Consider the following 13,915-nt stretch of genomic DNA (forward strand, 5'->3'; position numbering starts at 1 on the left):
CTCTGCTTGGCCCTGACAAAAATAAGTAGGATCGAGTGATCTCCCAGACAGAGATTTCTCATGAGCTGAACACCAGCACCCAGGTAGTTTGCTGCATGTCCCAGGAGACCCACATGAAGTACAGGAGTTGTATTKCTCTACAAGGCCATGGCGGGTTCACCACGAGGATCCAGAGTCCAGCAGTCCAGCAGGACCGGGCACACARCCTGCCYGTGGCAGCTGCCACGGGCAACCAGGACCCATTACTGCCATTGCCGCATATGGAAGAAAACCTCAGCAGTACTCCTCTGCCAGGCCCCGACAAAAATGAGAATGACCTGAGTGATCTGATCTCCCAGACAGAGCCTGTCAGGTGCTGAACACCAGCACCCAGGTAACTTGATGTGCACCCGGGAGACTCACAGGTACAGGAGTTGTATCCCTGTACRAGTCCATGGCAGGGTCTCCACTGGGATYCARAGGCCCATCCAGAGGCCAGCAGCCCAGCAGGGCCGGTCACAGGGCCTGCCTGTGGCAGCTCCCATGGACAGGCTCTCAGGGACATGGTGCCAGGGGCAAGCAGCAGAGAAGGACTCAGCGATGTTCTGTGTCCAAATGAGGGCAAACCTCCCCAGCACATCTCTGCCCCTTCCTGCAAATCTTGGTGAGTATCTSAGCACCRTGTCCCAGAGGGAGCCTGYRCAGGAGCTTRACATGGGGYACCCGGCCAGTGCASAGCACAGAGGGGCCCTGCTCTGTGAAGCCAGCCCGGTTCTCCAGTAGCTGGGGAAAATACCCAGTCATCATGGGGTGCTAGACTGGCAGGAAGCGAATTTCCCAAACCAGTGCGGGGCCTTGGCTAAGGAGTTGAAATAGGGGGAAAACAACAAACCCCCAAGGGAATGAAATCGGAGACAACAGGATGTCTGAAGCGGAAGACAAGAGACCTCAAGAGCCATCACAAAGGGAATACTACAGATGAAGAGCTGTCCCAAGCAGAAAAGGCCAAGAGCCTTCGCAAGGAGAAGACAGCAGTGACACAGAGCTGTCCCAAGGGTTAAATTATGTCACCTGGGATATCTGGGATGAGTTCTTGGGCCCAGTGAATGAGTGGGACCCTCACTCTTCTCCTCTGGAGGTGCCCAACTCTCTCAGCAGTTTCGGCCCAGGGGCAGGAGCAGAGGCCAKCYCTGACCTGCACAGGGGTCTCCTGCCTTGGCTGGTCCCACAAGCTCGGAGCCTGCAGGGGCTGCCAGGGCCAGAGCTCCTGAGGAAGAGGAGCACTGTGCCCCTCTCATTCCCAAAGCACAAGAGGAGGCAAAGGCAGCTTCCTTCTCCTGCCTTTAGTGAGCAGGCGACAGACACACGGGTAGAGAGCCGGGCAGCTGCCCCGCACAGCCCTTCCGGCCCACTCTGCCCTTTGCCCAGCTGGCCAGAAGCCCGTGGCCTCAGTGGGACACAAGCTGCCTGCAGGCAGCAACCCTCGCGCTTCAGGCAGGCACTCTGGGCTCCAAGCAGGCTGTGCTTGCATGGGGGGACAGCCTGAGGATTAGGGCCCCACTGCCAGCACCAGGTCAGGCGCCAGAGACACTGCCTGGCCCCGAGCCTGCTCAGCATCCCACAGGAGCAATACAAGTGGAGAATCCCTGGAGGCARRAGGCCAGTGGATGTGTCTCAAACACCGACAGCAGCACAGCTGTGGAGTCAGCCAAGGCGTCTTGATAAAAACACACAAGGGCTACTAGGAGGAACCAAGCATTGCTGGTGGTAATAGGACATGAGAAAGAAGGAGCTGTGACCGGACAAGGGGGCCATGCGCAGGTAGGACATCACTTCTGGGGGGCAAACATGCCTGATCTAGTCCCATCATCTGCATCAATGATGGAACAAGGAAAGGCATCCCATCAGCTGGATGGATTGTGGAACAAGGACTGACATCCCATCATCTGGATGGATGGTGGAACAAGGAATGACATCCCATCCATGATCTGGATGGATGGTGGAACAAGAACTGGCATCCCATCATCTGGATGGATGGCGGAACAAGAACTGACATCCCATCATGTGGATGGATGGTGGAACAAGGAATGACATCCCATCCATGATCTGGATGGAGGGTGGAACAAGGAATGACATCCCATCATGTGGATGGATGGTGGAACAAGGAATGACATCCCATCGATGATCTGGATGGAGGGTGGAACAAGGAATGACATCCCATCATGTGGATGGATGGTGGAACAAGGAATGACATCCCATCGATGATCTGGATGGAGGGTGGAACAAGGAATGACATCCCATCATGTGGATGGATGGTGGAACAAGGAATGACATCCCATCATCTGGATGAGTGCTGGAACCACGAATGAGACCCCATCAGCTGGATCAACGCTGGAACCAGGACTGCTGATTTCTTTTCTCTCTCCATTTTTTCTTTTTCTTTCTCTGTCCCTCCCTTTCTCTAATTCATCTTTTCTCCCTTCCCTTTCACCACAGCCCTTTCTCCCAAACCTTCTCCCATGTGTGTATAGGCAGGCTAGGAACTAACATAGCAAATTCCACACCAAGTGTGTAAGTTGCTAATAAAACTTGGTGTGTTTCATGCAGACTCTGTGACCTTTGTCGTTCCTTTTCATCATGAGCATTTATGACTCTTGGGTGGTTCCTTCCCCTTAAGAAGGGATTCACAAGGGGGGTGGCTTCACTGCAGAYGCCCAGATAAAAGTTGTTTCAAGTTTTCCTCCTGTCATTATCGGAAATCTCCTGAACCAGTCCTGCAGCCGAGGACCACAGAGATGCCAAAGGACAAGGTGARCCCCAACTCTCTGGGTGACTGTGGTGAGCAGGGCACAGCCACATGCTCTCAGAGCTTGGTGCGGGCTGCACTGTGTCATACTACACCATATGACACACACACAGTGTACAGGAGCCCTATTTCTGTACCAGTGTCCCACATGAACTATGCTGGCACCCAGAGGCCCAGTCAGCAGCCAGCCGCCCAGCAGGACCAGGCACACAGCCTGCCTATGGCAGCTCCCCTGGAAGAGCAGGATCCAGAACTGTCATTGCTGCATATGACTAAGAAYATCGGCACTAGACATGTGCCAGGCCCTGAGAACAAGGATCTGAGCGTCATCTCCCAGACAGAGCCTTCTCACGTGCTGAGCACGCATCCAGGTAGCCTGCTGCACATCCCAGGAAACCTACATCAAGTACAGGAGCTGTATCACACAAAACAATGCTCACAAGAAACAATCAGAACCTGATTATCTGGACTAGCTCCCCGACATTACTCCCCAATTGCATCTGGCATACGCACCCTTTTCTAGACTGATAAAAACCGGATGAACTTTTAGCAGATATTCTCTAAGCTTTCACCACACTTCTCTAAGAAGGTCTACTTGTTTTTCCTGCCACAATAGGCCACTTCTCACATTACATTCCATTTAGGCCTGGGATCACCACCAAAGTTTAGACAGCTGATTTTTAACTCTAGTTTTAGCACCTCCAGAAGCAGTGCATGAGCCACATTCACCCTTTCTGGACACTAATTATCTTGTCAATATTTGGCAATCCAGCCAAACAAGATTCCCCTGCAGAGTACAAAAGCCCAGCTGCAGCAGGATTCCCAAATTACAGGTAAATTAAGGAAAGACAGAGATATCTATTTTAATGAAGACACCAAGCATGAACCACTGTGAAACTCAGCATTTCTCCAGTCTGGATTTGGATCTTCACTCCATGCTGTACTTACCCTCATCTGAAACAAAAGCAAGGGGATCCTTATGATCTTCCRAATTCAGAGATACCATTTTGTTCCACTTCTGTCACTCAGACCTTCTCTCCACCAGTAGATGTGAACCAAACCCAAACTTTTATGGTTCCCTTAAACAGTACATAGATACATCCCAGTTGCCCCAAAGGCCACTGGGAATACTCCAGGAGACTGCAGAACCATTTGCTGCAGAGCCACTTCAGGCAAGATCAATACAAAAGCTTTCATCTATTGTTTCATTACACAATGCTTTATACAGGTTATTTAACAGCACAAAGACTATTGAAAAAAAAAAAAAAAAAAAAAAAAAAAAAAAAAAAAAAAAAAAAAAAAAAAAAAAAAAAAAAAAAAAAGCTAAAGGATAGAGAAAGGCACTAAATCCACAAAATCCAGTTAATGTCAAGAGCACCTTGTGCCATGGGAACACTCAGAAGCTAAACACTTAAACACACAAAACTTCTCCTTCCCTTCAGCTTCAGATCTAGGGAGAAAAATATGCATTCCAGCTTCTACTCTTACAAAGAAATAAGTTTACTTCCTAGGGTCCTTGTAATCAGGATTCTTCCAAATGACATATTAACAGCAATGACCACCTCGACCTTGTGGAGAGAAAGAGTTGCAGTCATGGGAGGATGTGACTACAACCAAACTACATGCTCAATTCAAGCTCAGTCTCCTGGTTTAAAGTGTACAAAGCTCATGTTTGTAAAAAGCATACCAATTTTTTCCTTCCGTTTCAATAGTACAGCTGATGCAGCGAATTCATAASGGAAAAGAGTTACCATACTCTGTCACCATTTCAGGGGCATATTCCTGTTGTCAGATCCAGATAAAAATCACAAGTTATTCAAAAAGAGATGAAGACAAATCATAGTAATCTTCACACAATGACTGTAACAGCACAGCCATTTTCAAAATAAATGCCAAGAAATTTTCTCCATATGATAAGCCGCTATTTCTCTCCCACCCCTATTCAGTGAATGAGAAGGCTTCTGACATGCTAGTCAGAAACAGCTCCCTTTTATCCAACACCTAACATGGCTTTTCTTAATTACTGTTCTGCACATGTCACTTTCTGGTTTTCCCTAACGGTAAGGCTCATTATTCAACTTCCCTTTTAAAAACAGGAAATGTTCGGATAGCCAAACTGCTTCTGCTCTCAGAGATGACAGTGAGAGTTGGTGTGATACTGAATGCTCATCAAAGGCCAGAACTGATTGTGTTACCAAGGAAGTGGCAAAATGACTCATGGAGGTCAGGGTTATGAGTTTTCAGAAGCAATGGGGTAAGAGGGCAAATCAAGAGTCCCCAAAGTAGATGTTCAGCTGTCATTTCMCTTCGTCATGTACTAATCATTTTCTCAACCTGCAGAGAAAGGCCTGAACACTAGAAACTGTCTACTTTATGAACACATCCATCCTAAAGGTCTGGTAACAGAGAAAGGCTGAACCTTTCTGAGCTTTCAGCACTGATGAGAACATTCTACAGTTGAAAAACAAAACTTCCAATAATTCCACAAAAGGCACAACCATCATGTATCTATGTATGTATGTATGTATGTAAGGTATGGCATACATTAAATATAGTTCAAGCGTGAAACAAAATAATGAAGAAGTTACAAGTGGTCCTAGCAAAACTACAGGACTAGAGAAATAACCTACATTCATCTGTGCGAAGTTCAGAAACATTTCTTTTTAGTGTCAGAAAACGGGCTTGCTTGATTTCCTATTTATTTTTTTTCAATAAATTAATTACAAATAACTTCCCCAATCTTACTTACATTAAAAACTAATTAAGATTTTATATACTTAGTAATTATTGAAAAATTGAGTGTGGAATAGCAAGTCAGGTACCTAACTAGGCTAATATATTTTCCTACAGACATTTAGCACACATCCAATTAATTATTTTCTTGGTTTTTAGCCTGCTATGTTGGCATTTTCTACTAAATAAACGTTTTATTTTTCTTTTCTTGATCTGGTGGTTCTCTTGTTCATTCTTCATTCACATTACATACTCCCCATTTTCCACTTCCAGCATCCTCAGCAACTAACTCTCACTTGATAATTAAGTGGCTATTTTGCCACMCTTGACAGGGTCAGGCTAAGAGTTGGATTCAGTGAACTTAAAAGTCTTTTCCAACCTAAATAAGCCCATGACTCTATTTTAAAAAAGGCAGAACACACTCCCACTAAGAGAGCCAGTTTTCCTACAACTGATTGTGAGAGAGTATGGTTGCAGTGCAGCTAAAAACTAACTTTAACTTTCCACCTGTCTGCTGTCTCAACCAGAACATGGATTCAAGCAGCATCTGCCACACATGGCTTTTCTTTATAAAAGAACTGTATCTTGATTGGCAGAGAAGTAGCAATATGACAAAAATTTGGTTGTTGTCCAAGTACAGGATTCTTGTAATTTATCTTGACTATTTTTATATAAATAGAGTGGTAAACTAGTAATAAATGTCTCCCAAGAGAAAGGAGACAAAGGATTTTAAGCCATGCTACTTGGTGCAAATGAGTCTTCAGTTCTAGACTGAAAATGAAAACATGCATATATTTTAAAATTTTTTTTTGTTTGTTTCTTAATGCCTGAAGGTTCCTTTTCTTTTAAATCTTTAGATAAGGTTTTCGTCTCCTTCTCCTTCACAGGCATTCATATCCTTGGCAACTCTTTTATTGACTTCATCAGGTCCTGCAGTAGCGTGTTTTAGGTCTAACTTAAGTTTCTAGCAATGCTGTGCTAGATGAACACATGGGATAGACCAAACTGTGAGAACATCCTGAGAAGACACACGACACTAAGTAGAAGCTCAGAGGCAGAAAAAGCTCTCAGTTTAACCTAAGAATGAGCACACAGTGCTGACAGCAAGCAAACTGAATTTGCAACAGCCTTACATTACAGTGTGCTAATGACTAAGGAAAAGCCCAATAAACCAAAACAACAACAGTACAGAAAAAGAAAAGAACTTAAAAGACGAGGCTTAGAAAGAAAACATGAAGACGACATTGAAAGATGAAGGAAGTTGAACTGGTTATTATTTTTTATTTTTTATAAAAGAAGTAAAAATCTCTTAACAATGCTCAAGTTAGTGAACTATTAGAGTACCATTTGGCCACAGGCCTCTGAAAGACTGTTTCAGCTTGTCAAAGTGTGAGTATTTTTAAAAGCAAAAAAAAATTGAARCTGGAAACACCATTCCACACTTGAAGTCTCATGTTCATTTCCCTTCTGTATTTAAATTAAAATTCAAAAATCAGCATTCTCCAGCTAATTGTTTGTATGAATATATCCTTCTCTCTTGCATTGTGCATACAGAAGTTCGATAAACACTTATGTAATCTCCCAACACATTTGGAGACRTCTACTCTCAATTAATTTATTTTATTAAAACTGCAAGAATGATCAATTAACATGAAACTGGTTTCTTTTACACATTCACTGGGTTGAAAATGCTTTAAATGTAAACTGTGTGCTGAGGTATTTTAAACCATAAACAACTTACATGTGGTCCATTGCTTTAAACTTAGGTTTGAACTTTAAATACCTGCACACTACAGTAGAAAAAATAATCCAGTCAAAAACAAGTTTGTGGATAACCTTATTGACATTTGTTACAACAAGGAAACACTGAAACAAACATAATTCCCTCTTTTTTACCACTGCTAGCTGCACATTATGACTAACAGCTTCAGTAATTAGATTGTTGCACCACCTTCTTCCTCATCTTTGTATTGTAGTCATGCTGCTGGTTCTAATGGTTAGAGCTGATGTTTCAACAATGTCAGCTAGAAAAAATAAAAAGGAAGAGAATATTTAGTCCTTGGTGCACCTGCTCTTCCACAAGCTACAAATCACAGTACCATAAAGATACAGTGTAYGTTGACTCTTTTTCCTCTATCATAAAACCAGAAAGCAATACATGAAATAATGACTACCTCTATCACATTGTCTGACATGCTTAATCAGTTGGGTTTTTTCCCTTCCAAAGGAATATGGTCCCAAAGCTGCAGCAACTGCTCTCCAACCTGTGGTTCCAGCTCCTGGAAATGATCAGGAAATTAGAAAAGTTATTAGCAATGCTGCTATTGTACATATAGAAACTATCACAAAATCCTTAGAACAGGTTGCTGGTGCATGCTTCCAGTATTTCTSAAAGAGTTCATTCCATTTGCTATTGTGACATATATTAGCACTATTCCTACTACAAAGGCCCACAGGAGATAAAAAATTTCCATACACAACATTAGCCTACAGGTTGTTGGCGTTTTTTCATTCAAGCAAGATGTCAGTTCTCACAAAAGAATTCCCAAAGAATACACCACCATAAAAACAGGTGCACCATGTAATTCCTGCCTTCCACAGGTCACTTCCTTATTAACTGAAGATCCTTGTTCTCCACATCTTTCACGTTTAAGTCTATTAAGTGTGGTGGAGAACTCAGAAAGGCAGGTCACAGGCAATGAAGTGGCTCTTGGCAGAATCACGGACCTTAATATAAATAATTTCTTTTTGATATTGTTGAGATTCTTCATGTCTTAAGAGCCACTTAGGAGAGAAGCATTGTCAACTTCAATGTGTGCTATGCTCCTTTCCTTATACTTACAGTATGCTCCTTTCCTCAGTCTTACAAYTGGAGAGGTTTGGGGGAAGCAATGAGAAGACACTAGAAAAAGTTTCTCTCTAGAATCTAGAATCAAGGAGATGTTTTGAGAGGGCACTGAGAATGCAGAAACYGCCACAGAAAATTCTTGTCCGAATTCTTTTCTGGCTTTTTGTAGTTACATTTAGCTTTAATGAATTGAGGAATAGTACTTACCTTTATTCTACCTCAAATATCAAGATTCTTTTCAGGCTTTATGGAAAATGCAAACCTCTAATTATGAACAGTTATTTTGGTATTACAGACTATCTGATGTCAGGGAACACATCCTAAGCAAACAGAAAACAAACCACTGGATTTTTTTTTTTTAAGCAACAAAACCACATTTTGGAATAATCCAGCTTTAAATGTTGAGGTTTTTAAAATAAGCATCAAGCAAGAAACTGGTTTGATTTTAAAAAATCCACTACTTCAACAGTAATTCTATATTAGCAGAAGGTAAAATGCRCACCGAGGAACTGTGATTTGTGTTAACAAATACATGAGCACAATTGAGCTCAAGGCTGAACAAGCTAATAAACAAAACATAGCTCTATCAAGTAAAGAATTTAGAAGAGAATAATTACCTGGCCATCTCTGCTTATTTGTACTTTCTTATTGTCATTCCAAGGGTTGAGCAAATGGTGTGCAAACTGAAAAGGAATGCTTTCTTTTCGGATCCACTCCACCTTAAATACACCTCCAAATCCAGAAGATCCCCAGTCCTGACTTTTCTCAGACCCTATTGCAGAACCCATTCTAGCAAAACCCTGGAAGAAAAATGAAAATATGAAAGAGCAGACATGATGAGAGCATATCTATTTATACTGGAATTAAATAAATGAGTGGACTTAATATGAAACTTTCAAATTAGTTTCAAAGTGATTCAAACACTCACCCACACGAAGTTGCATCTTCTAAAATATTTACACCTAGAAAGTTAGAAGTATTATTTGCTTTTTCCACTTCAAATATACCTTCTAGAATTTGACCGCAAATTATGTCTTTCAATTCATCTCTCACAATTACCAYTCAAGGCTTTTTTTAAGCTTTGTATCAGAGGTTGAAAAGCTGTTGTAAAAACATTTAAAGTGCAAGGTATCAAGACAAATGTTCTATGTTCATTAGTTATTCCTTGCTACCTGTACAGAATTCTTGCAAAAACCCATTCCTTCTTTCCCTTGTTCCCTCTCTGTTAACAAACTTTCACATACAATTAAAAATGTGTCATTGTTCTCCAAAGAAAGAAGCCAAAGTTGCTTAAAGCTCCTTCTTCAACGAAGGTGAAAGAAATTCCAACAAGATAAGTATTCAGAAAGAAAATTAAAGAAACCACACATCCAAAATTGCATCTAAGTTACTTAAGGACACCCTTTAAACATACACACATACAAAAAAACAACCAAAAATAAACCCAGGCCACGCACAACTGTTTAGGCAAATTTACTCCAGTTATAACTTAGGAATCCAAGAGATGCAGTGCACTGACTAAAGTTACTAGCACACTAGTAAGTGTGTTTAAGTCACGCAGCCCTAGACAGCTCAAGCCTTCAATGAAAATCAAGGAAAATTAATAAAAGGAACAGAGGAAAAACAAAGGTGGAACRTAAAGAGACACCCAAGACAAGAGAATATTATCAGCAATGTTAATCTCCCATTCCCATGAAGGTCCAGTGCTTTGTCAAAACTGGAATAGCAAGGGAACATAATCCACCTACATCCTGACTTCAGTATGTCTTCCCCTCATAATTTTCTTATCTAAGAGCACTGCTAGAACACCCCATTTTCAGATTCAACTGGCATGCTGAAAATTACTTTCCAATATGGCATCTCCATTTGCTAAATCATTGTGTATATATGCATCATTCCCCACAATCCTTCAGTGGTACCACCAAGACCTCCGCATGTGGRCTTGTTCATTAAATTTTAAGTTCAGCTGACTTTTATGAATAGTTTCTAATATATAAAGAGGTAAATTGAACTTTCTTTACTTGGAACAATTGACTTTAGAAGGCTCTACAACACAGCTAACTTGGAACTTTGCACTAGCAGGTCAAGTCTTGAAACTGGTCACGAATTTGTCAGCAAATTGTTGACAAATACCTTACAAAATGTGAAGTCAAAACAGTTCTGAAAGAATCATGACCATGACTTTCCACTTTCCTAACTCTGAGAAACTATAGTTCCAGCAAAACAGTTCTAATTAAAAGTTGTATTAAAGCCACCTATGAGTTTCCTGGCTTTAGAAAGCTGCAACTTGATGTTAYCTTCTCGTTCACTTACATAATTCACTTAGGCATGCAGAGAAAATAGCAGCAATCCCCTGCTGTGTATGGATTTTTTTTGTTTGTTCCATTGTTACTGTTTTAAAGTAATTACGTAGGGTAGAAACATTATTCTGAACTCATTATGTTTGGAGGCAATTTAGTTTTATGCTTAGAGGGACAAACTGAGTTCATTAACAGGGACTATTCTGGAGAATAAGGTATTCCTTCCTCATAACCCAGAGRAATTGGCACAATACTCTGCTTATTAGAAGTTCAGAAGTCATAAGCAAAACCTTCCATACTGTACACACCCATTTGCTGCACTCTCCTAAACAATCAACCACCACCAGCAGTTGGTATCAGCTAAGGACTCACCTGGAAGTGTCCAGATCCTTGAACAGAAAATATTAAGTAAACCATGCTGCTCTCCAAAAAGGCTCCATTCAGTTTTTGTTCGTTACTTGGTGTAGTGGACCATATACCCTTCTGCTGAGAAATAGCGATGTTCTGCAAGTTGTTACTTTTCATTATAAAGTACCGAACTGGCATATTTTGTCTTGGTGAAGGTAAYTGGGAACTCTGAAAAAATTAAATTAAATTAATAAATGCAGTAAAATAAACCAGGCTTTAATTCTGAAGTTTTACACATATGAAGACAGAAATCCCTTCACTGAACTCTTCCTCTCCTCTCCAAGATTACATAAGGAACACACTATCAGCTGATTGTGTCTGTATTTTAAAGTATATTTTACATCTATGTTATATTAGTAAGTCCTTTTCAGAATTATAAATTCATTTATGAATGGCAGCAAACAATTATAACAGAATAGGCCTAAATAGTCTAGTGATCAATTAAAAATCCTTGAAGTCTGAGACACCTACAGATGAGACAAAATTAATCACCCTAGACTGCAGCCTGCAGCACACTACTTGCATCTCCATTTTCAGGAAAAAAATTTCCTCTCTGTAACACTGGCTGAATTTAAAAAACACAGGTAGAATTATGAAAATAACCTCACTAAAAAAGTACGCTTTATTAAAGTAATTGTAAAAAATCTGCCAGGTAGTCATAATGTAGCAGATAACACAAAACTTATGGGAATCAGTACCAATGTATGCTATTACAGAAACAGAGGAAGACAGAATCCAGACCTCAGAAATGCACGTACTGCATACACTGTAACTTTTTATTATACCAAGTTTCAAAAAAAAAAAAAAAACCAAGAAAACCAAAATCCACAAAATTGAGGTTTTTTTCCACTTTGAATAGCTTTACTTCAGAAGTCTGCAAAGAATATTTTGATTGTATTAAACTAGTATAACAGGGATATTTATGCTATATTTTCAGTGCAGAAAGAATTAATATGTGGTAGTTAATGAAAATCTAAGGTTCTTAATTTATCAATATAATATCTGATGGTTGCTGAAAGGTATCAGTAAGATGTTCAATTAATTTTGGAGAGCCGGGTAGTATGGCTATGGGAACTCTACCTTTCCAGATATTGGAGAAGAYGGACTAGCACAGGGGCTAGGAAAGCTACTGCTGTCTGCAGATTTCAGCGATGATTGATCTGACCTGTCATCTGAGGTTTGTTTGGAGTGCAAAATGTTTTTTCGTTTGTACTTCCTTGGCTGGTGAAGTGTAGAATGTGTAGACTTCATCAGACCTCTAAAAAGTGAAGGCAGATACACAACAGACCATGAGTTTTGCAGGAAGTCASAGAACAATATGCATCTACATATCAGCCTACTGGATAACCACACATATTATACTAATTCTAAAACATACTTAACATTAAATAAAAAAAAAGCATGCATCCTTTCTGAATGTTATGGTTAAACCTCTTCTGCTACTCCCAAGGACAGTATTTCTGACTGGTCTCCCAAACAGCTGCCACACAACTACAACACAGCCTAGGAGAGTAYCAAACCCTTCAGCTGTATTTATATTGTTTTTTTTCTTCTTAATACCAGCAGAAAGTCAAGTGATGCTTTTATAGGCAAATAAATCACAACCTGAAGTGTCTGGAAGATCTCAACAGCTTACTTTTCAGCATTAGAGAAGTCTGAGAATTCCGTTTCTGCTGTGTCTCTTCTGGGGTTAGTTGACCTCCACGTAGATGCTAAACGAAGATCTTCAGAAGGCACAGGTCTTGGTCTCTGACCAATTCCTGAAGGCTGCTGCAAACCTGCAGACTGTTCTTCAGCAGTTAAAACAGCCACAACTGCCCTTACAATTCCTTCCTCAACTTGAGACCAAGATTTAGAAGGAGATCGCATACGACGCAGAAATAAGCTATGCCACTTTTGTCTGAGTTGCAACAGCAAACCAGCAGCCTGTAATGAATTTCAGTTCTGTTAACAACTAATAAAAATTAGMTCAGTGAGGCAAAGGGTACCTTAAGGTCTTTCCTATCAGGCAGCAGTTGGCATTCTGGCAAACTGAAATGCAAGACTAAGGTCTTGCAGAGGGGGAGAAAACCTCAAGTTTAAATTAAGCAGCTATCTTTTCTTTCCTCAGGTACAAGGTGATTTCTAAAACATTTCATGCAGCTCTCCACGAAACTTAAAATTCTACTGTAAACACATCGGATATTTAATTTTTTCATTTTAAAAGTTTATCTTCTTTTGAAAAAGCAGTCTTTTCATGTCTAATGCCCTTCCTGCCAATTCAGTCTGTATTTATGGGGTCTTTAGCCRTACTCGATGAAAAGACCTCTGGTTACTCTACCTTCTAACACAGCCACAGCTTCTCAATAACCTGAAGATTTCTATCTTCAAAAGTTGGGGCTTTTTTCTTCTTTTTCYAAAACCTGACAGCAATTTTCTTTCAGCAGTTCCAGTTTCAGGTACTCCATTTCAGTCAATAAACTCTATAGTCATCCTCTCAGAGAAGGAAATAGACAATATGCCACCGTAACTGTTCTCTCCCGCTCAAATTTTGGCTAATGCAACTCAACCTAAGTAAGGCCTTGTGTGCTGGGAGCATCACATAAATAAATAAAAATACCTATACATAGATATGCTCTTTTTTAAAACAGGCAATACAAGGGCCACAAAGAGCAGAGGGGCCATTATGTAGCCACTACCATGTGSAGCTTGCTCTTTCCTGCAGCCGTTTTCTTTTGTCTGGCAGTTTCTTTAGAATCTGTTAACTTAAGAAAATGGATCAAAATGCCAATCTGGAAATTATAATATATCAGATTACCTAAAGTGCTTCTCAAGCAGATCCAACAGTAGCTGACTGCTGYG

The 13,915-nt window shown here is 40.8% G+C and overlaps 1 protein-coding gene across 2 annotated transcripts in view; it reads right to left on the bottom strand.

Annotated features, from left to right (window-relative positions):
- Positions 1-7,298: 7,298 nt before the first annotated feature.
- Positions 7,299-13,915, bottom strand: part of LOC130586827 (3'-5' RNA helicase YTHDC2-like) — a 29,020-nt gene continuing 22,403 nt past the window's right edge. The window contains exons 25-30 of one of the 2 annotated variants that reach the window (XM_057387735.1): positions 12,711-13,000; positions 12,155-12,332; positions 11,039-11,242; positions 8,984-9,166; positions 7,693-7,797; positions 7,299-7,542 (exon numbers count right to left, since the gene is read on the bottom strand). In XM_057387735.1, coding sequence (XP_057243718.1) covers positions 7,720-7,797; positions 8,984-9,166; positions 11,039-11,242; positions 12,155-12,332; positions 12,711-13,000 — 933 coding nt within the window. In that variant the 3' untranslated portion in view covers positions 7,299-7,542; positions 7,693-7,719. Of the gene's footprint in view, positions 7,543-7,692; positions 7,798-8,983; positions 9,167-9,294; positions 9,468-11,038; positions 11,243-12,154; positions 12,333-12,710; positions 13,001-13,915 lie in introns of those variants that run through there. The other variant, XR_008966724.1, reaches the window with a different exon arrangement.

This window comes from Malurus melanocephalus, unplaced genomic scaffold (genome assembly GCF_030028575.1).
Source record: "Malurus melanocephalus ecotype Western Australia unplaced genomic scaffold, MMel_1.1 scaffold_1330, whole genome shotgun sequence".
In the NCBI taxonomy this organism is placed as follows: Eukaryota; Metazoa; Chordata; class Aves; order Passeriformes; family Maluridae; genus Malurus; species Malurus melanocephalus.